The following is a 23,104-nucleotide window of genomic DNA, read 5'->3' on the forward strand; positions in this document are numbered from 1 at the left end:
AAAAATATGCTGAGGACTTAGGCTATATAGGGCGTTTTTCCAACAGCCGAATACCTCCGTTTTTTCTCTAGTTGATGATATTTTTGCATGTAGCCTACATGCATTTCAATCACACTATATCGCGCAATTGAATCAAAATGCCCCCCATTTGTCAACAAATACACACGCCATGTCATCTGTGGGTCATGGCAAAGCGCCCTTAGCAACCGTAACCATAAACAAAACGAACTGTCAGGCTATGTCAACAATCGTCACTTCGCCTGTCAGACATGTCACTTTCTGCAGATGTATCAGTGCCTCTGAAATAGATTTGTGCTGCTGTTTTTTTCTCTCATGAGGTTGGATGTGTGGTTTTTCGACACGCTGATGTTTGTATCAGAATTTTGGTTCCTTTATAAGATGTGGGTCCATCAAATGTGTGTTGTTTTCTCAGATCGCCATACTAGCAAACCAGGGACTCCCCTCTATGATGTCACAGCCCAGCTCATTAGTCACACCAAATTTCACAGAATTCACACTTTGAGTTGCCATTTTCACAAGTTCCTCCAGGATGAATGGGTTCAAAGTCTCATCGATGCTATCAGAAAAAACAAGGCTTTAATGGGAATGACCGTTTGTTTTCGTTTCATAAACACTTTAAGGCCTGACTAGCTAGTTTTCAACGCGCCCAGTGGCTCCCCTTTCGTATGTTCCTGAGCTTTCTGGGCCTCATGGCTTCAGCCATTCATGTAGTACCCCTCAAGCTACTTTTCATGTGAGATTTTCAGAGGTGGGTCAGCGTACTGCACCTGAACTTGGGGCAGTCGTGGCTCAGTGGTTAGAGCACTGGGTTGGCAACCCAAGGGTTCCCGGTTCAGTGCCCGACTGAACCACGGCTGAAGTGCCCTTGAGTAAGGCACCTAACCCCCACATTGCTCCCCGGGCGCTGCTCAGCAGGCAGCCCACTGCTACGGACTAGTGTATGTGATTCACTAGTCCAAATGGGATAAATGCAGAGAAAGAATTTCCCCTACCTAGGGGACCGAAATTGGCTCCAATCCAAATTGGCTCCAATTGGCTTCATTGAACCCCACCCGTCACAGAACACGGTAAGTGAGAGTAACAGGCAAATGCCTTACATCGCTCGTACCGTGGAAACACCCCAGAGGCTCCCTCCTAGGGGACGATACACTCACACATTCCCGCCACCACCATGAACCTGGAGAAGAGCAGTCGGGAGAAGTTTCAGAGGACTGTGCTTGCTGTTTATGGCAGATTTCTGCTTGAAGAGGCCCGGTGCCTGCAGGTAAGGTGGCTGCCCCACACACACATCCACCATTAGCGGTAATATACTCTGTCTGTCACATTCATGGGGGCCGCTAGGGGGGGTAAGTGGTACAGATTTTAAGGGCCCAAGCACTGATAGGAGCCCTTAAGGGGGCCCAAGCACTGAGCACCAACATTTCTGGCAGCGTCCCTGGTCACATTATTACATACGTGCTAGGGTTTTAATGGGGTATATCTAGCACACATCGGTTCCACAGCTTCACCAGACTAAACAAGGAACAATTCAAGACAAACAAACAAATAAACTAGAAATGCAATCAGACAGTGCAGACCTCCGCCAAGGAAGCTTGTTTGGTACAACATTTGACTTTGTTACACCCTATTTTTATTTTAAGTCTTTCTGCCTTCTTTTTGTTAGAAACTGTAATGTCAAAATCGCCCTTTCCCGCAATTCAATTTGCGGTCACTAGGGGCATCTAGATAGGCTAGCAATGGTGAAGAATCTTTTTAAAAATCATGGTTCTGGTTCGTGATCCGCATCACCACCAAAATTTGATTGCTTCTTCCTTTGGTCATTTTCAACAACTGCACAAAATTTCATCCAAATCCATTCATACGTTTTTGAGTTATCCTGCTGACAAACAAACAGACAGACAAACAAACAAACAAACAGACAGACAAGCCAATGCGACCGAAAACATTACCTCCTTGGCGGAGGTAATAAACAACACTTACTTGCGTCACAAACGGTACACTTCCCGCATTCCTCCAGGCCATCGCGATGATCAATGTAGGTAAGGAAGGGACATGGAGAACAGGTTGTACTGGTATACTCGGTGCAGTGCCTATACACATAATATCCTTAAGAGACACAAAAATAGAATGTTGTTGACTTCTGTGCTGGTGATTTCCACACTTTTCTCTGCTATCCTGGCCTAGTTAATTATTATTAATTATTTATTCGCACCATATGGGAAATATAGGACCCACCGAATGTTCACCGTTGTTTTATTTTGCTTTGTTTCACAACAGTCATTGCACAATTCATTACATTAATGCAGTCATCCAATAATAATCATGGCTGTTTCAAATAGACCAGGGAAGTTAGTCGCACTGTCAGTGGAACTCAACAGTCAAGTTGAAGAACTACTCTTGTGCAAAAGCCACCCGTTGCCTATACAGAAGTAACAACATTTCTCTATTGCAGAACATAATTTCAACATCATCACGTTAAACATGATGAAAGTAGCACAGGCTTATAACAATAATATTTTCATGTATAGTTCTAGGTAGCTGCCAAGTTAATATTTAAAACCATTATTGGGATACTACATATACTACAAATGAAGTAAGTCTATTCTAATGCAGATGCTTCATCATTCATGTCTTCTTCTCAATGCCCCCCTGGGACAATATAGTGGGCGGTGTAGAGCCCCTGTTGAGAATCACTACATCGCTAGTAACAAATGTAGTTATTTATCAGATGCATATGCCTTACCTGGATTGCACATAGGACAGCATTCCTCCTTCACCTCATACTCGGCAGGGGTACAGGACAGCCCCATACATATGCCATGGGAGATGGGGAGAGATGGTGCAGTTACAATCAATGTTGCCAGGAACATCCCAATGCCTTCCTGGATCCTTAATTTGGCACAGCATGTCATGCTGTAGGAAGACAAAATCACTGTGTGAGAATTGGAATAAGCAGTGTATCCACCACCAGGTATAGTGGAAGTGAAAGTAGTTCTGCCTTTGGAAATCTCTCCACCCAACCACCCACCCACCACCACCTGCCTGTCCCGCCTTCTGCTGGTGATTTGCTGTGATTAACTGTGTACTGTAAGGTACTCAATGCTCAATATCTCTGATGGCAAGATAAGACAATGGTACATGAACCACCTTTGTTGCAGCCTGTTTTAATCTTCCCCCTCATAATGCCTCTTACGATGGACACATTCCTCTTGGGTAGAGAGTCAGCTTTTACAGTGGTTTCCCTGTCTGTTTATCTCACCTTGCCAAGCACTTCTAGTTTAAAGTTTAAAGGTGTATATGGCCCATTAGGAAATATTCTTATTCATAATGTCTTATTCATTAATATTTACCACCACCACCACCAATTTCTAAATATCGTTTCTGATCTCCGGAAAAATCAGGAACTCCACTCACTTTGTCAGGAACCAATAAAATTTGAGCAGCTCCAACATCCCTGGGTAGAGGCGTGTTCAAGACAGTGACGTGGTTTAAGCAGAGATGTTCTAGTGGGACTAAGAAAATGTTTGATTTAAACTTCGGCACAGCCTTTTCTGGCCTCGACCAGTAGCAAACCAAGGGAGGCGGTAGCCTGATTATCACTGATATGACTTTTAAATCTCTTCCAGACTTGGTCTGAAAAAGAGCATAACAACTAACATTCTCAAACGGCATGGTTGACCCACCTCCTTTGGTTTGCAACTGGTCGAGGGCAGAACAGGTTGAGTCAAAGTTTAACCAAACATTTCTTAGGGGCGATGACTTTTAAGTTCATATTATTATAAAATGAACCTGTCAGCACTGAGACTGTAGTTCATGTCTACACATACGTTCAGGTCTACACATACACTTATACACAACCAGGCACAAACCTGAGTTTTTGTACTTGAAAAGATCATTTTGTGGTACCATGTTAAAAAGATACTTGATTTTTAAAGGTTACCTTTTTTAAGTTTGTTCTGTGAAAGAGTACCTATACATACCCAACGATGAGCAGGTGTCTTGTGTGTAGCCGTAGCTCATGTCTCTGTAACAAACCTCTCCTTTGTTGTGGCATATCTGTGTCATGGACAAATTAACTTATATTGCCCTTTAAGAATGTGCGGAACTATATTGGGTATCGGCTACATTCCTAACTTGGTGACACCCTTAGTCATCTGTGGACTCTCTCTCTCTCTCTCTCTCTCTCTATGTGTGTGTCCAGAGTGCCATGAGAGGGTGGAGTACCATCAGGACCTATGGTGAACAACTGATATAAATGTAGCTTATTGATGCATACATTTATTTACAACACATCACAAAAAAGTGTCAAAATCCTTAAAACGGAACATTGAATCGCATAAATTAGTAGACACATACAACACACTCGTGCATACATAGGCTACAGACATCGTATCATTTCAAGCAGCATCGTCAAATTTCATCAGAAATATTAAATGAATGTTGGCTTTCTCACAGCATAGCACTGTACATTGATAGCCTGGGCCAGCCCATACTGTGAAGCGGCAAAACATTTCAAAGATGTCAAATGGTGAGGTGGCCGGAAAGGACTGCTTCATTTAAAGCTATGGGAGACTGGACAGGATTAGACGAGATTGGGGCAGAGCAGATTTGTATTCACTGCCACTCAACAATACCTTCTATCATCATGACTGTCAATGTAATACGTCAATATTGATATATCTACATTTACTCAAATTTACGCCAATTTAAATAATCACATTTTCTGAAATCGTCTAATGCATCTCTCTCTCTCTCTCTCTCTCTCTCTCTCTCTCTCTCTCTCTCTCTCTCTCTCTCTCTCTCTCTCTCTCCTCTTGAGCTCTGATCAACAGACAGCATGTGCAGAATCATTCCCCATGACCTTCATCTGTTATAAAGAGTTCCCCAGAGCCGCTCCAACTTGATCTGCTTGTGATGGGTCAGCAGCACCACCTGGGGTGCATTTCTGGAAAGCGTAGTTGTAAGCAATTAGCAACTTCGGTAGTTGCCAATTTGAAATTGCGTTGCAACCAACAAAAGCTAACATAGTTAGCAACTACGCTTTCCAGAAATGCACCCCTGGCCTGTTCCTTCTTGGTGTCCCATCCAATGAGAGTCAGGGTCCATTTTAATCCAGTAGGCCTACTTCTTCTCCTTTCCCTTTGCCTGTGACCCTGTGTTTCACTACAGGCCCGCTTCCATAGAGAAAACATTAAAGTTTCTCTGCTGTCAGTCTAAGCAGAGCAACTTTATTAGGGGGATTTATACCATTCAACTTCCCAATTTCAAATGACAAAATTAAACTGCAATGGTGTGAGATATTGAATGAAAAATCTGTCGTCAATGATGTCTTGCATCGCATCACAAGGCCACAAGTAAAAGGAGAGGATGGGAGACGCTAGATTGAATTGGACCCATTGTAGTGTCCATTATGGTGCATAGATATCTTGCTCCCACTCACTGCTTCCACCCAGTGTCCATAAGCTGTAAACACAGCTCGTTGCTCCTCACTCATCCTCAGTTTGCAAAAGTACCTATTTAAAGCCTCTTAAGATGGCCCCATACCTTTTTCAAATAGATAAATGTGTGATATTACATTCAGTGTTTAAAAAAATAACTTTATTTTTCACAAATTTTGACATGAAAAAGGCACCCATTTCATAGAATGGCCCATATACACGGGTTCTCAATTTTTGTTTTCTCCTGGCTGTGCGACACTAGCAGCGCACAACTCAACCCCTCATTGTTGGAAACCACTGTCTGTCAAAAAAATTAGCTCTTGTGGATGGCTGCCAATGTCTTGCCCCTCTTTATAATGTTGTGTCACACTGTTAACCCATGCATAAAATAGGCATCTCCCACATGTGCAGAAGGAAGAGGGGGAAAATATAAATACCATCTTCTGCATCAGGTGGACCTCAGTGATGGTGGTACACATTAATCAACAGGTGTATTTTGTCTTCACGTGATACTAATTAGCCACTCCCTCATTTACATAATGTGTCCCAACATTTCAAAGTTGGTTCTGGACTACAATGACTAAAAAGGATATATCCAACATCCACATTTGTAGTTGAAGAAGCCACTTATGTGTATTCCATGTTACATTGACTATGTTCTTATACAATACTGATTAGCCATTACATAATGAGTCCCAGTTCACTCGCTCCTAAATATTCAAAGTTGGTTTTGAACTGCAATAGCCCTTGTAAAAGGTGATTTGCCATTTTAACGAGCCTACATTTTAGAGAAGAAACGGTAACACTTTATTTTAGGGATACATCTATAAGTACTAATACATACAATGTTAATGCCTGCATAAGTAACTTGTAAGGCATGTACTAAGCAAATGCTAAGGCCTACTAGGTCCTTACTAAGGTTAAATTGGTAATAAATCCCTTATTGTGCATGAACAAGACATTTGTGAATACATGCCTAACAAATGTTTGATTTTGCGGTGTACATGCCTTACAAGTTATACAGGCACATTGTATGTATTAGAGCTAATATATGTATCCCTAAAATAAAGTGTTGCCGAAGAAACTTAATTTCAAACATGTTGAAAAACCAGTTGTTCTGTACAACATGGTGGCTGGTGTGTGCACCGTACAGGCTATATGTCTCCTCCTCTCTGTCCTCAGATTTGCCATCTGGAGGCCTTTACTGCCATCTTGTGACAAAATTAAAGCACCTCACAATTAAGAGTGTTTTTTTATTGACTGAAGATTAGTCTAGCAGCTGAAATTGAAATGACTGACTGACTTAATTTACTTCAAGGATTCAAGGATTCAAGGATATTTATTTGTCATGTACATAGAGACACTTTCGTGTCACTTGTAATGAAATGTGTGGCCGTTGCAAAACAAGTGTGCAGAAGAAGGGTGAAGAAGAAATAAAATAAAAATAAAAATAAAAATAAAAGGTGTGTGTGTGTGTGTGTGTGTGTGTGTGTGTGTGTGTGTGTGTGTGTGTGTGTGTGTGTGTGTGTGTGTGTGTGTGTGTGTGTGTGTGTGTGTGTGTGTGTGTGTGTGTGTGTGTGTGTGTGTGTGTGTGTGTGTGTGTGTGTGTGTGTGTGTGTGTGTGTGTGTGTGTGTGTGTGTAGTGCATAGTAGCCAGTAGCAGCAGTAGTAGTGCTAATAGCAGAAGGCCCTACTAATAGTAGCCAGCAGTAGTAGTAGCCCCTGCTAATAGTAGCCAGCAGTAGCAGGCCCTACTAGTTGTAGCCAGTAGCAGGAGCAGCAGTAGTAGGCCCTACTAGTTGTAGCCAGTAGCAACAGCAGCAGCAGTAGTAGGCCCTACTAATAGTAACCAGCAGTAGTAGTAGTAGGCCCTCGTTGATATAGTGTGTGCGTGTGTGTCCAGGGGGGGCACCATGTTTAGTGACTGCAGTGGTGATTATTTTAATGGCGTGTGTGTGTGTGTGTGTGTGTGTGTGTGTGTGTGTGTGTGTGTGTGTGTGTGTGTGTGTGTGTGTGTGTGTGTGTGTTCAATCAAAGTAATTACGAGGAATTCAGTAAGCAAATGGCATGAGGAAAAAAGCTCTTTCTCAGTCTATCTAGCTCTGTGACAGCACCGTCGCCTTCCAGATCTCAGTTTTTTAAATAATCCATATCCTGGGTGTGACTGGTCTTTGAGAATGTTATGGGCCCTAGATAGCACTCTCTTAAGTCTTTCACGGCAGGGAGAGGTTGACGAATAGCCTACAGCGCTCAGCAGAGCGCACTATCCTTTGTAGTTCTTTCTGTTCACGCACTGTGGCGTTTCCGTACCAGGTGATGATGGACCCTGTTAAGATGCTCTCCACTGCTGAGGAGTAAAAGGCTTTTAGGATGGGTGTGGAAACTTTGAACTTTTTCTACAGGCGCAGAAAGTACAGTCTCTGCCTGGATTTCTTAATGATGTTGTGTGTTTTGTTTGTCCATGTTAAGTCATTTGTGATGTGAAAACCAAGGTATTTAAAGCACTCTACCCTCTCAACTGGTTGTTTGCAGATGGAAAGTGGAGTGTAGTTTCCCCTCTATTTCCGAAAGTCCACCACCATTTCCTTAGTCTTGCTTACGTTTAGTGCCAGGTTGTTGTGCTGGAACCATTGTGAGATGTTAGAAACTTAATTTATATATGCCTGTTCATCGTTATTATTGATCAGTCCCACCACTACAGTGTCATCAGCAAACTTGATGATGGACTTCTGACTGCTGCTGGCTCTGCAGTCATGGGTGTAAATTTTGTAGAGTAGGGAGCTTAACACACAACCTTGAGGTGAGCCAGTGCTGATGGTGAGGGTGTTAGATGTTGTGCCACCCACTCTAACAACCTGCGTGCGGCTTGTGAGAAAGTTTAACACCCAGTTGCATAGAGGTAAGTCTAGCCCCAGTGACTTAATCTTCCTGACAAGAGTGAGGGGAATTATGGTGTTGAATGCTGAACTATAATCAATGAACAGCATTCTCACATAATTACCCTTTCCTCTGTCTAGATGTGATAGTGTGGTATGCAACAAATTTGAGATGGCATCGTCCCTTGACCTGTTCTCTCTATAGGCAAACTGGAGAGGGTCAAATGAGCTAGGCAGGGATGTACATATGAAGGACTTCACTAGCTTCTCAAAACACTTCATCACCATTGATGTCAGAGCCACTGGACGGTAGTCATTGAGGCATGTTGAACTTTTGCCTTTTGGAACTGGCACAATTATGGATTGCTTAAAGCAAGATGGAACTACTCCTGTGGCTAAAGAGGCATTGAATATTCTTACCTACTACATTAAAGATGTATCTATGTGTCATCTAAGTAATGATATTTAAAGCTACTTGGTGAATTGTAGTCTACACTAGGCGTGAATAAAGGCCTGCTTCACAATCTGCATACGTAATGCAGGGCCTATAACCACAACAAACTATACATTAACTAGGCATACGTAAAATAATATATACACTACCATACATAATGGAGTAATTTAATTTATCTCATGCATTGATTGGTTGACATTATAAAAGATACACAGGACAAATGAAGCATAATTAAATGTCATGAAATGTTGCATGCTCAAGAGTTTGGAGGGAAAAGGCCAACAGGATGCCACATGACGGGTATATGGTGACACTTGGGGCAATGCAGGGATGAAACAACATGTGGTTTGTAGGCCCTATGGACTAATGTATGTGTGGTGAAAGACATAGCTGGGTAACTGCAGATGAATAGCAGGGACTTCAGATGGAAATTAGCTTTTAGCTATAATCTGGTGCAGGTCATCTTTTTACTATGTAACTAATGTACTTTGCACATGGTCCCTGATGAAATAAACCAATAAACTAAACTAAACTAAACTAAACTAAACGAGGGGGGAGGGTAGAATAAAATAGTATAAAATATTAAATAAAAATGGATGGGTTGTGTGGAAGACGGGAATGTAATGTATAGGTATGTAGAGGAATGTACAGTGCCCTCCATAATTATTGGCACCCCTGGTTGAGATGTGTTTTTTAAGCTTCCAATTATTTTATTTTTTTCTAAATAATATGGGACCTTAATGGAAAAAAAGAGAAAAATCCAACCTTCAATACAAGTGCATTTATTCAGTGGGGAAAAAATCCCACATAAAGAAATAATTATTTGACATCAAATAATGTGTGTCACAATTATTAGCACCCCTGGTGTTAATATTTTGTACAACCCCCTTTTGCCAACAAAACAGCACCTAATCTTCTCCTATAATGTTTCACAAGATGGGAAAAGACAGAAAGAGGGATCTTCAGCCATTCCTCTTTGCAGAATCTCTCTAAATCATCCAGAGACCTGGGTCCTCTCCTCTGTACTCTCCTCTTCAGCTCACCCCACAGGTTCTCAATGGGGTTGAGGTCAGGGGACTAAGATGGCCATGGGAGGAGCTTGATTTTGTGTCTGGTGAACCATTTCTGTGTAGATTTGGCCATATGTTTAGGGTCATTGTCTTGCTGAAAGACCCAGTGACGACCCAGCTTCAGCTTTCGGGCAGAGGGCAACAGATTTTGATTTAAAATGTCCTGGTATTTCAAAGCATTCATGATGCCATGCACCCTAACAAGGTTCCCAGGGCCTTTGGAAGCGAAACAGCCCCACAGCATCACTGACCCACCCCCATACTTCACAGTGGGTATGAGGTGCTTTTCAGCATGCGCATCTTTCGTGGTACGCCAGACCCACTTAGAGTGTTTGTTGCCAAAAAGCTCAATCTTGGTCTCATCTGACCAAGCACACGGTCCCAGTTGAAGCCCCAATACCGCTTGGCGAACTCCAGACGCTTGCGTTTATGATTGTGAGTGAGGAAAGGTTTTCTCCGTGCATGCCTCCCAAATAGCTTGTTGGCGTGTAGACAGCGCCTGATGGTTGATTTGGAGACTTTGTGACCCCAGAATGCTACCATTTGTTGTAATTCTGTAACAGTGAGCTTTGGAGATCTTTTGATTTCTCTTACCATCCTCCTCACTGTGCGTGGTGGCAAAATAAACTTGGGTCCTCGTCCAGGCTTGTTTACCACTGTTCCAGTTGTTTTGAACTTCTTAATTATTCCTCTCACAGTGGATATGGGCAGCTGCAGTTGAGTGGCAATCTTCTTGTAGCCTCTGCCTGACCTGTGAAGGTCGACGCACATCTGCCTCACTTGTATGCTGTGTTCCTTTGTCTTTCCCATGTTTAAGAGTGGATAAGAGAAATGGCCTCGGTGTCACGTCATATTTATACCCCAGGGAAACAGGAAGTGATGAATTACTAATTAAATGTTCCTACATACTCTGGTAAACTTTGTAAACTACTGTAGAAATGACAGAAATGGAACAGGGGATTTAATGAAAAATAATTATTTTTTAGTCAGGGATTTTTTTATTTTCCTACAATTCATTTGAGTTGAAGGCTACATTTTCCTACAATTTTCAGTGTGACAGTATTCTTCTGCAATAAACACTGAATTTATTTTAAGGCTTTTAACACGTCTCAACCAGGGGTGCCAATAATTATGGAGGGCACTGTATATTGGAGTGTATATGAATAAATATGTGTATATGTATTGTTTGTGACTGTCTGAGGATGTTTATGTGTCTATGTGTGAAAATGGTGTCTATATGTATAGCAAATGAGATGTGCACTACAAGATCTAACCTGATGGAACTGAACAGTCTGATGTGAAAACATATATCCCTATGGGGCAATAAATAATCTAATCTAACCAAATCTAATAAAGCTCCAGCAACAAAACAGCTGCAAATAACACTCAAAGAAAATGCACGTTTGTTAACAAGCTGCAGCAGGAAATGACACATAGTTTTGCAGAGTCCACTTCCACACCAGGGCTGCAGACAGCTTCTGCTTGACCCAGTACAAAAGTAATCTGAAAGAGCCCCCCCGCCCCATCCAATGCATACAATGTAATGAAAACAGAATTTTGGGGCCCCTGTCCAGAGGCGATTCTAGTGTCAGTGGGGGGCCCAAGCAAAAACCCAAAAGAATGGACATAGGAACCAAATCACTGCTATTATAGTTTAAAGTTGAGCTGTTTTTCACCATCTAGAAGCTTGGGGGCCCCAAGCGGCTGCCTGCCTAGCCTGGTGACAAAATGCGCCTCTGCCCCTGTCTCCCTGGGCCCGGGACAACTGACCCCTTTGCTCACACTATTGAGCACCATCACCAGGGAGCTCTGGTTAAAGGCCGAATGCTGTTTATCTTACTAAGCAAACAGACTCGGGTCTGGACTTCCAGTAAATGATGAATAATGCCCTTTGGCTGAAAAGAAACTAATGAAATGACGGACACTTAAAAAGACGCTAGCCTTGCTGTTTTGTGGATAAAAGGGCTACTGAGACGGAAATTTTAGAAATAGGCTTGTGATCATTATGAGTTACAGAATGCTGTGGATTTTTAGCTCGCTGTGTCTTTTCATGCTACTTAAAATCACAGGTAAGATTATGATCATGGACTTTACTGAAGGTTCAAAGTGAGTTTCTATGATGGGGTGAATTGACTGAAAATCGATCATATTTGCATTTTTGGAAAGGCTTCACAGTAAGTTTCCCGGATGAAACAGTTGTGTAGAGAAGCAGGATTACGGTAGCATCTGAATCCTTACAGCTACTCTATCTAGAAAGTAGAGCAGTAGTAGAACTTCGTTCCAGTAAAGGGATCCTAAAATATAGGCCTTATGACCTCACTTAACAATTTAAAGTGTAAAGTGTTTCCACAGTCCCTTTTGTTGACTTTGCAGATGTGTAATGACTATTTGTTTGTGTTTGTTTGTGTGTGTGTGTGTGTGTGTGTGTGTGTGTGTGTGTGTGTGTGTGTGTGTGTGTGTGCTTAAGATTCACAACTCGTCTCATGTTACTATGAGTTTTCCAGAGAGACTGGGTCCTGTCATAGACTCATAGGGAACGTGACCCAAGAAGAGTGCTGTTACAACTACTACTATGGCTTCATAAATGAAAATGGGGAATGCCAGTCCTGTCGGTAGGTCAACGAAGTGTCATTTCCACTCATAAATCAGTGTACACAAACCCCATGGTAAATTATTGTTTAACTGAAAGGAGAAAAATCCGCATTCACAACCTAAGTCTCATTATTTATTTATAGATTACCCACCATGTCTAAAAAACATGGTACATCCACTCAGAACTTATAGGCCAAAAAACATCTCTTACTGTATACGATGTTTGCATCATTGCGACATTGCTATGGCAGTGCAGGGAGTCTTAAGAAATCGATTAAGACTTGGTCGTTGCCATTTTGGTGACAATAAGGTTATAATCTGCGCTCTGCCCTAAGGAGTTAAATGAAGTGCTTCATGTACACTTGACTGAAAATAATTATTACAATTTTAATTTCGAACCATTTCATTCCAGTCTTTTTTATTTGGAATTACGAACATTATGTAAACGTGGCAAGTATACAAACACACAGGCCCATAATTGTTTTCTTTTACATGTTATCCAGAAAAGCCTCGTGGTCTGAATGGTCATCCTGGGGTCCCTGCTCTGTGTCTTGCCTAAAAGGCGTTCAGCGAAGACGGAGGCGATGCGATGGTATTGGGGAATGCAAGGATCCCGAATTAACTCAGCAAATACAAGTTTGTCAAGATCAGGACTGTTGTCCAGGTAAGAAGGATATTGGTAAGAGCTGATTGGCAGAGGTGTCAAAAGTAAAAGTAAAAGTAAAAAAAAGAAACACAGTTTCCTTTCCACACAAGTACCTTATCTGAGTAAACAGTAGACCTGTGTACTTGTCTTATGATCAGCTAACTGTGAACTAGTTGGATCAAGTTTGTGGTGGGTCCTTGATAGGTTTTCAGTGTTTTTCAGTAACAACACAGTCTATCTATCCCATTAGTTACAATGGAGTAAAGGGTGTGACAACTATGTAATGCCATGTGCTAGTTACACCACACAAGTACTTTTGATACCTCTGCTAATTGGTAATTGGTACTACTAGTACTACTACTACTACTGGCTACGACAGTATTAGCAGGGCCTACATTGACAGTATATAATCACCACTGCAGTCACTAAACATGGTGGAACCCCTGGAGATATAACACACACACACACACACACACACACACACACACACACACACACACACACACACACACACACACACACACACACACACACACACACACACACACACACACACACACACACACCATTAAAATAACCACCACTGCAGTCACTAAACATGGTGCCCCCCCTGGACACACACACACTGTCAATGAGGGCCTACTACTACTGCTGCTGGCTACTATTAGCAGGGCCTACTACTGCTGCTGCTGCTACTGGCTACAACTAGTAGGGCCTACTACTGCTGCTGCTGCTGCTGCTGCTGCTACTGGCTACAATTAGTAGGGCCTACTACTGCTGGCTACTATTAGTAGGGGCTGCTACTACTACTGCTGGCTACTATTAGTCTGGCTACTATTAGTAGGGCCTACTACTACCACTTCTACCACCACTACTACTACTACAGTATTAGCAAGCCCTACTACTATTAGCACAGTGCTGCTACTGGCCTACCACTACTTCCACTACTTCCACTACTACTGGCTAGTACTAGTAGACCGCACTTCTACTACTAATACTACTGGCTACAGGGTCGCTGCTAAGGTTTTGGAGGCCCTAAGCATAACTAGTCAGGAGGCCCCCCTCATAATTAGATAATAATAATAATAATAATAATAATAATAATAATAATAATAATAATGATATGTTTAATCTCATTTTCAGAGGCTCTAATTTTCGGGGAAAAGCTCTCTGCTTACTCTGCTTAAGCCTAGCAGCGGCCCTGACTGGCTACTACTAATATTAGGGTCTACTACTACCAGTACTGCTGCTATCAAGTATTCCCACAGATGCCCATGCATCTTTCTTCCCTGAATGTTCCCTACGTCTCTTTATCAAACCTTGTTTTCTGAGAGTGCTTTTGGATTTAAATTGTGTGTGTGGTGTTGTGAAATGCTGTTGTGCTTAGGTGTGCTTTTGTTGTTGTTTTTTGTTTTGTTTCCTAGAGCAGGGTGGTTGGGCCGAATGGGGAGAGTGGCAGCCGTGTTCAGTGACCTGTGCGAACGGCACTGAGAAGCGAGACAGGACCTGCTCCAACCCTCCACCCACATGTGGAGGAGGATGTGACGGCCTGAGCCAAGACACTCAACCTTGTCAAACAAAAAACATCTGTCCAAGTAGGGCTACATGGTGATACTTAAAAAAAAATACAAAAAGAACTCTGTTGACATGGCAATAAATGTATCCAATCTTCAACAACGCATAATCTTCTACTAGTATTAGTCCATGAGCCAGACCACCGATCGCAATCGAAAGGGTGGGCAAAGTCTTGTTGGTATTTTATTATTGCTATATATGTCTAGTTTATGAATTGGTATGATAACCTTTGCAGAACAGTAGCTTTATCATATTTATCATGCATTTCTTATTTGAACCATTTTACACTTAAAACGCCTAGGCTAATTTGCTAATATATTGATAAATTGAACATAAAAATGACTGTGAGATAAATATATTTATAGGAAAAGATGTTATACAAAATTCTTGGATAGTTCAAAGGGCACATTACACATATTTCCCACTTAATTTAGTTCAGGCCCCCATTTTCACTGACTTTTCGTTTAAAATGAGGGTTTATTTCTCAAGAGTGAAAATACTGGTAGATTGGGTAAGAAAAATAAATCTTCTATGCCTCACCACACAATTTTGCCAGTACATTACAATACAGGTGGGTTTTGTATTACAAATTTTCTTAAAAATTTCCTTAAAAAAGTTTCATTATCCAAACAAAGTGTACTGTACTTAAATGTAAACTAATTTAGAGACACACTCGAATTTGATATGTAGACAAAGACCTCTTTGATGAAGCAGAGACTTTATCCTCTCCAAACAACTAAGGGTGTTTGGAGAGGATAAAGTAACTTTTTGTACCATGCTGTTGTTGAGATTGTACAACATTATACAATCCAGTGGCATGCACAGACATTTTTGGGGGCAGGTGCTCAAGGTGGGGGCGGGGGGCGTGTGGAACTTCCAGTTGCTTTGCTAGGTTAGAGCAGGAGTGGGGAGCCGTTTTCATTCGTGGGCCACTTCAAATTTTATAAAAGGCTGCACTATGAACACAGATCAGGATTTCCCCCGGCAGTTTAGGCCTATATTGAAGGTGGGCACCTTCACAACAGACCCCACCTCCACTAGGTCCCCTGAAAACAACTTAATTGTATTGCAAATTAAATTTCTTTACAAAGCATGTCAAATTCCATGTGAAACTGCATAAGATTAAAATTACATCAGGGGCCGTAAACGGCCCTTGAGACATAAGTTATTCACCCTTTTATTATAAACTATATTATATCAGGGGGAATTGTCACATGCTTTTGATCTCAAGAATTTCTACCGTAGATGATCATGCCAATATGGAACACATTGTGACAAAATAAAAATGGAACGTTCAAAAAGGGCCTTTTTTTCGTCCAATACTGCGAAGGGGCAGGTGCTTTAGCACCACAAAGTCCGTTCCTATATCTGTGCATGCCTATGATACAATCACTGGGGTTTGGAAATCTAACCATAAAAGTAAAGTCCCAAATCAACAGACTGACCCGCTCTGTACTGAAAGCAGTGGGGGTGAGGGATCACCCCACCTTCAAAGCAACATACTGTATGAAGAGTCCAGAGAGCAGGCCAGTAACAGGGAATAACAGATTACATGTTTGACGATTATTAACAATCAAGAAATTGAAGAGTTGCATTCCCTTACAGTTACTGCTTCAGTGTCTGGTAATGAAAGTACATTTACTATGTGAAAATAAGTGGTGGTTTCTAGATTCATATGTTATGCTATTCTCAAATTTTGATCATTCCACACATAACCCAGAGAAAACACATAATGTGCATGTGTGTTGGTGTGGCAGTGGTTGTGTGTCTGTGCCTGACAGATGGAGTTGACTCTATGAGCTTTATCTGCTTGCATTTGTCTCCTTCTGCTCAAATATCTACCTTCATCTGGCTGTCCCTGCTGGTAACTCTTATAATATCGACTTCGGCTGAGTTTCCCAAAAACACTTAAGTAGTAATAAGTAGTACTTAAGTATGAGGCACTCTTTAGACAATATCAGAGATAGACATCAATTCAAGTACAATACCTTTTCTTGTACATGCATGCTTAAACATAACACATGTGTGAGGAAAAGGCCTATACACTTTTAGTGGCGATGTGTATATTCCTGATATACTGACAAGGGGCCACCTCATACTTAAGTTCTATAACCTCAAGCAATTGCATTTGCTCAAATTACTGTAATTGAGTACTTTGATGTGTAACTTGTAGTTTCCAAGGTAGTTATTAAAGTGGGTGATTTTATTTTTTACTCAAATTACAATTTGGCCCAAGTATTTTACTTACATCTACCTTGAGTACTGAGGAAGGCAAAATTGAAATAAAGGGGAAAATCTGTCAGACATGAAGGGAAATTGTGTGTTATTACCATTTACCATAAATTATCTATTTTGGACTAATCTATTGGATTACTATCTAGGGCCCGCCGGCCCCATACCATTAGTCCGACAGCCCACAGACGGTACACAATAGAGTTGCAAGCGACTGGCTGAGAATAGTAGAGCACACACCAGGGACTAGATCTGTATAGCAACGCAGCCTGAAAGCCTTTTTTAGAAGATATACAAGACTTATTATTTATTAACAAAACTTATTCATGAATGTAATCCCACAACAGGGAATTAAATGAAATGCATCAGACTATTGCCTTTGGTAGGCGTCCCAGCCTTTGAAATGGAAGGTCCCAGACCCAAACACAATGAAATCCAGACCCCTAAATTCAGAGTAATGGGCTATTGTATCAATGAGCTAACCCTAGGCCTGCAATTTTGCCACACCAGGGCACACAGAATTTTGCTGTCACGATTGCCAGGTTATTGGAAGATGACTTGTGTAGAGATAGACAGAGGTCACAAAGGGTGCTATTTAAGGAAAGCAATAGACAGACCAACTGAAAACTAACTTTTCCTCAAATTATTATTAGTATTTTTTTTTAACTTTCTCAAGTAGATTTTTAAAGAGGTAATTTTACTTCTACTTTGAGTAGAATTTGAAACAAGTATGGTAATTCTTTCCACCTCTGATAGCCTCCTACTGCAAATGGGCCTGGCGACAGGCCAATTCACTCTTGGCTGAAAACGCTCAACTACATTATAACAACATTGCTAACAATGCAGGAAGTCTTAGATAACCGATTGAGACTTGGCCATCACCATTTGGTGACAATAAGGTTATAACAGAGGGACTGCGTTACGACGTTAAAGCCAGCCGGGGTAAAATACGACAGTTTTCTTGAACTACTTTGTATCCAGTGCGAGTACCACCGAGCCACCAGGTTATTTGATAGGGAATATCTTAACATGAAATACACATTATCTAATGTAAGGGGGAAGAGGCTAGGGCTTCAATAGAAAAATAATGTAAAGTAAATACAAAAAATAATCATAAAAACACAAAAGGACAGTGCAGGCCGTGGAAAGCTCAGAGCCCTAAAGCTCACGATGAGATCAGAGCTCTTTCAAGCAGTTTTTCATAAGCTGGGACAGGACTTGGAGCTGTCCATGGATGTATTGATGAAGCATTTAGGTGCTAACTCTACATAACATCGACAAATACGTAGAACATAAATACAACCTGCTACCAGTTTTTCTGCACTCAGCATGGAGAGTGTGAATCAAGACAACTTCCACCATGTGAGGACTGCCTCCTCATGCATGCTATGTTTGCCAACTATCAGACTGGCATCTTGAGAGCAAGTATTCAGCAGCATCCACAAATCCCAAGCCCACTTGACCATGGCTGGGCCAACTATGAAAATGACCAGCACACTATACAGTGGATGCGGCAATCTCCAGCCCCTGAGGCAGTGCTACAACTGATGTCTTGCAAGTGCAGCCATCAATGTAAACTGTCAGATTGCCAATGTCTGAGAAGTAGCTCAAAATGCACAACCCTCTAAAAACTTCAGACATGCGTATATCAGCATGAAGAGGATAATCATGTTGACATATTTCCAGATGCTTACTGGACTCAGTCAGATCTTGAGGACTGAAATAATGCTCTTTAGTTTATTTTAATATGGTTAATGTGTATTTGTTCATGGTGTTTGTTAATGTTATTCTTGCTGTTGCAGGACAAGTTTAATTAAAAAAATAATAATAATAATAATATGTTGTCATTTTTATCACATTTTGTCATTCATATATTGCTTAGGTGATTCTATTAGGTCTATTGGTATGGTCTAACAACTATTTTAGGGTCTTGATTGAAGGGAAAGCATCCCTGAGGAAATTTAAGCACCCTGTGTGGTCAACAAACTGCATAATAACAAAGAACAACAATACAGTTTTCACATTTCCGTTTTACTGGTCCACCATTTCAACGCATGATCTTTCACTAACTACCTCTTTGCAATGGTTATCATGCCATATTAATGTACATGGTTGTCACATGTTAGTATGTGTTAATTCATTATGTTTTTTGGTGTTGCTTTGCTGTTGGGGGAAAAGTAAAAAAGTAAAAAAAGCAAAAACAAAAAAAACGGATTTCATATGTTATCCTTTTTATCACATTTTGTCCTTCACAAATTGCTGAGGTGATTCTATTAGGCCTCTTAGTGTGGTCTAACAACCCCTGTAGGGTCTTAATAGAAGGGGAAGCATCCCTGAGGTAATTCAAGCACCTTGTGTGGTCAACAAACTACATAATAGCAAAGAACCACAATACCGATTTTCACATTTTCATTTTACTGGTCCACCATTTCAACGCATGATAACTACCAAAAAGCTACCTGTTTGCAATGGTTATCATGCCAAACTGTTTACTTGAGATGTCCAAGAAGTCAAAAAAACAGCTTAGAACTTGCCCACCCGTTCGATTGCGAGAGGTCAATTTTTGGGTCCTGGCTCAAGGCCTATAGTGTGTGGATCTGAGGATAGTTTCTCAGAAGCTCAGGAAGTGTGGCATTTCCCATTTCCCTTGCCGAATATGTAAGGCAGTTTTTTGTTTTGTTTTCCCCTCAGCGCACGGTGGCTGGGCGGAATGGGGAGCTTGGGGTCCCTGCTCAGGGACGTGTAAGAAAGAAGGTAGTGTTCCCCCATCAAGACAACGCCGGAGGAGCTGCACCAACCCCCCACCATCATCAGCACCAGCAGGACTGCCCTGTCCAGGAGATGACGTCCAGTCTCAACATTGTGACTATCTGGATATGTGTCCCAGTGAGTAAGACCACACCACAATGCTGCTCAGCCATGATGAGGACAATTTGTCTTTCGCTGATTCAGCATTATGTAGTTCCGTTTCCAGAGGTGTCAAAAGTAAAAGTAAAAGTAAAAAAAAAAAGAAACACTGTTTCCTTCCAACACAAGTAACTTATCTGAGTAACCAGTAGACCTGTGTACTTGTCTTACGATCAGCTAACTCTGCACTGGTTGGATCAAGTTTGTGGTGGGTTCTTGTTAGGTTTTCAGTGTTTTTCAGTAATAACTAGAGGTGTGTCGTTCATGAACGAGCCGGTTCTTTTGAACGGCTCCCTGAAGTGAACGATGGGAACCGGATCACAGCTGGGGGAGCCACTCGACCGTTATTTCGTTCATTTCTCATTCATTTTAAGCACGTGACCTCGACCAGAGTAATACAATTTGGGAAAAAACACAATTGTTTGCCCCAAATAGAGGCAAAAACGGTCTTTAGAAGCAGGAGAATAATCAGTTGTTGTTTGGACAAAATTACCTTGAGGAGGAGTCAAAATATTACATTCTTAACACTGAATAAATCATTTAAAAAAGAGCCAAAAGATCCAGTTTTTTGAACGGCTCTTTGAAAGGAACGAGCCACTAAGATCCGGATCCCGAAAAAGAGCCATAAATCCCATCTCTAGTAATAACACAGTCTACCTCTCTCATTAGGTACAATGGCGTAAATTATGTAATAGCTATGTAATGTCATGTGCCAGTGTTGTAATTACACCAACAAAAGTACTTTTACTTTTAAATAAATGAAGGATGAATCACAGCACAATGGTATCTTTGCTGGTAGTTTATTTGGTGAACAACACGTTTCGCTGTTGCTTCATCAGGTTCACTCTACTACTTTTACTTTTACTCTTGACACCTCTGTCCGTTTCCATTATTGGCATCCATTACATCATTTCAACCACTAACTTACTTCCTTTTCTGCAGTCGATGGTAAGTGGGGACACTGGGGGCCTCTGTCGCAGTGCTCAGTGACTTGTGGAGTCGGCCAGAAATTCAGTAGCCGCTCTTGTGACAACCCGGCACCCAAATACGGCGGGAGGCCCTGCGTAGGGGACAGCAGTGCGTCTGAAATCTGCAAAATAGAAAACCACTGCCCACGTGAGATACTTATCGTCATTTTGAGAACTCATCAAACGTATTGCAGGAGGCTGTTTGGTTTCCTTGCTGGCGTGCGTGCGTGTGGATATGAATGTACTGTATAATCATGGACCAAAATCATCTGTCTTTTCAGTACATGGGGAATGGGAAGCGTGGGGTGAGTGGAGTGCGTGTACTAAAAGCACCTACAACAGACCAATCAGCTGTACCAAAAAAACTGGACAACAGAAGCGACGGCGGACTTGTGACAAAGAATTTGAAGGAAAACCTTGTGATGGGAGTATCATGGAACTCAGGCCCTGCTATGACATTACGCACACGAAGGATCGGCCCTGTGAAAGTAGGTTATACCACATATGTTCAGTGTTGCCAGATTGGGCGGGTGCCCGCCCAATTGGGCTACTTAGGACAAGCGTCTGCGGGTAAAATCGGGAAAATTTGGACATTATGCGGGTTTTTCGTTTTGGGCCCATAGAAGTCAATGTAATTTGTTGAATTAGGGCGGAATTTAGCGCATTTTGGCATTTTTTGAGAGCATTTTGGGCGGGATTTGGTTAGACACATCTGGCTACACTGCATATGATATTGCATGTCACGGTAGGGACACATAGACGAGAATTTGGCCAAGCGAAGCGAACTTCGCCATTCATTCCTATGAGAGGCGAAGGCAAGTGAAAGCAAGCGAACACGAGCGAAGCGAAATTATTAAAGAAAGTTTAATGTTCTGCAAATGAGGAGCGAATTCGCCTGCCGCAACCCAATCAAATCATCAACATAACTGTTCCATTCCATTTGATTCGCCGCGGCGACCTGATGACGGTTGAATTTCGCCTCTCTTTGCTTCGCTTCCTATGTGTCCCTACCGTCAAGGTAAAGCCAGTCATAAAGTTAAAAGATGTTTGCTCCACTTGATATTCTCTGCTAGCCTGGTTCTCACGACGATGCGTGTGTGTACACAAACTACCGTCTGGTAGCACTGCCGTTAACATGCTCTTCTCGAGTCAGAAAATAAATGGTGCATTAATTGCATCTCACCACCAACAAATTTCTCCTAAAACGTTTTCTGTTCATCTCTTAAGGGTCAATATAGTCTATAATCTGTCCTGTGACTCATCAATGAGCTGCCGTTCATATTTAATCCATAAATACTCTGTATACTGTTTATTTTCTACTCGAGAAGAGCATGTTAATGGCAGCGCTTCCAGATGGTAGTGTGTGTAGCTCCACTCCACCAGGGGGCAACGGAGCTACACACGCGCACCGCCTGTGAGAACCAGGCTAATTCTCTGCCTCACCCATGTACTATTGTGTTTGAAACAGAAACTGGCAATTATACTGAGTGGAGTGAGTGGAGCTTCTGTAGCCCAAAAACAGGGAAACGCGAAAGAAAGCGAGTGTGTGAACTTCCGGAATTTGAGTAAGCTACCTCTGTATGTCAAATGAATTGCATGTCTCAAAGACGTAAGTTCACATGAACACACTTGGAACCAAAATGTTCTTTTTTTGTGTGACAGGACAAAAGGAGGCACAGATATTTATTATTATGGGGATCCTCCAAAAGTGTCATGCCCGCGACTCGCCTTACCTGACAGACGACAATCAGAAGACTGCCCTAAACCTCCTGAAGAATGGTCCTTGAAGTAGTTTGTGTCCTATGAGCGACTTGCCTTACCTGACAGAGGACAAGTAGAAGACTGCCCTAAACCTCCTGCAGAATGGTCCTTGAAGTAGTTTGTGTCCTATGAAAAACTGAAGTAATGGTGAGGCAAGATGGGATTATATACAGTAGATACAGATATCTGGGGCCACGTTACAGAAAAAAGGGAAGTAACTTTATACTGAAACGGCTACTTGCTCTTCTATCTTGAAGGTAGAGTACCGGTATGTATTTTTTTTTATATTAAGCTCAAATCACGTAACGACGTCTGTTTGACTTTTAAATTGAGAAAATTGAAAAGTAATACATGTACATGTATATTAATCTGTACTAAATGCTCATTAGGCCTATCTCTGTCAATACAATTGTTCAATAAACACAAATGCTACTTAAACATCAGCTGATACATGGATTTTTTGGTGAAAAGTTACCTCTTTTTTTTGTTAAAAAAAAAAAAAAAACTTTTTCACATTTCCGTTGGTTTTTCACACTTCCGTTGAAGGAGAAGTAATTGTCATAC

The 23,104-nt window shown here is 41.6% G+C and overlaps 1 protein-coding gene across 1 annotated transcript; it reads left to right on the forward strand.

The window, feature by feature from the left end:
- Nucleotides 1-11,717: 11,717 nt before the first annotated feature.
- On the forward strand, nucleotides 11,718-22,738 carry LOC134456597 (properdin-like). The gene is made up of 9 exons (XM_063208009.1): nucleotides 11,718-11,928; nucleotides 12,327-12,471; nucleotides 12,955-13,115; nucleotides 14,522-14,692; nucleotides 19,596-19,790; nucleotides 20,754-20,927; nucleotides 21,061-21,267; nucleotides 22,248-22,344; nucleotides 22,442-22,738. Exons 1-9 carry the CDS (start codon nucleotides 11,865-11,867, stop codon nucleotides 22,569-22,571), a joined length of 1,344 nt encoding a protein of 447 aa, XP_063064079.1. The 5' UTR covers nucleotides 11,718-11,864; the 3' UTR covers nucleotides 22,572-22,738.
- Nucleotides 22,739-23,104: the final 366 nt, after the last annotated feature.

This window comes from Engraulis encrasicolus, chromosome 10, assembly GCF_034702125.1.
Source record: "Engraulis encrasicolus isolate BLACKSEA-1 chromosome 10, IST_EnEncr_1.0, whole genome shotgun sequence".
NCBI classification, from domain to species: domain Eukaryota; kingdom Metazoa; phylum Chordata; class Actinopteri; order Clupeiformes; family Engraulidae; genus Engraulis; species Engraulis encrasicolus.

Excerpts from the sequence above, each read along its gene's own strand:
- LOC134456597 (XM_063208009.1), top strand. The coding sequence starts at position 11,865 with ATGAGTTACAGAATGCTGTGGATTTTTAGCTCGCTGTGTCTTTTCATG. Across the intron at positions 11,929-12,326 it reads CATGCTACTTAAAATCACAG|ATTCACAACTCGTCTCATGT; the intron begins GTAAGATTATGA and ends TGTGTGCTTAAG. Across the intron at positions 19,791-20,753 it reads CTATCTGGATATGTGTCCCA|TCGATGGTAAGTGGGGACAC; the intron begins GTGAGTAAGACC and ends CCTTTTCTGCAG.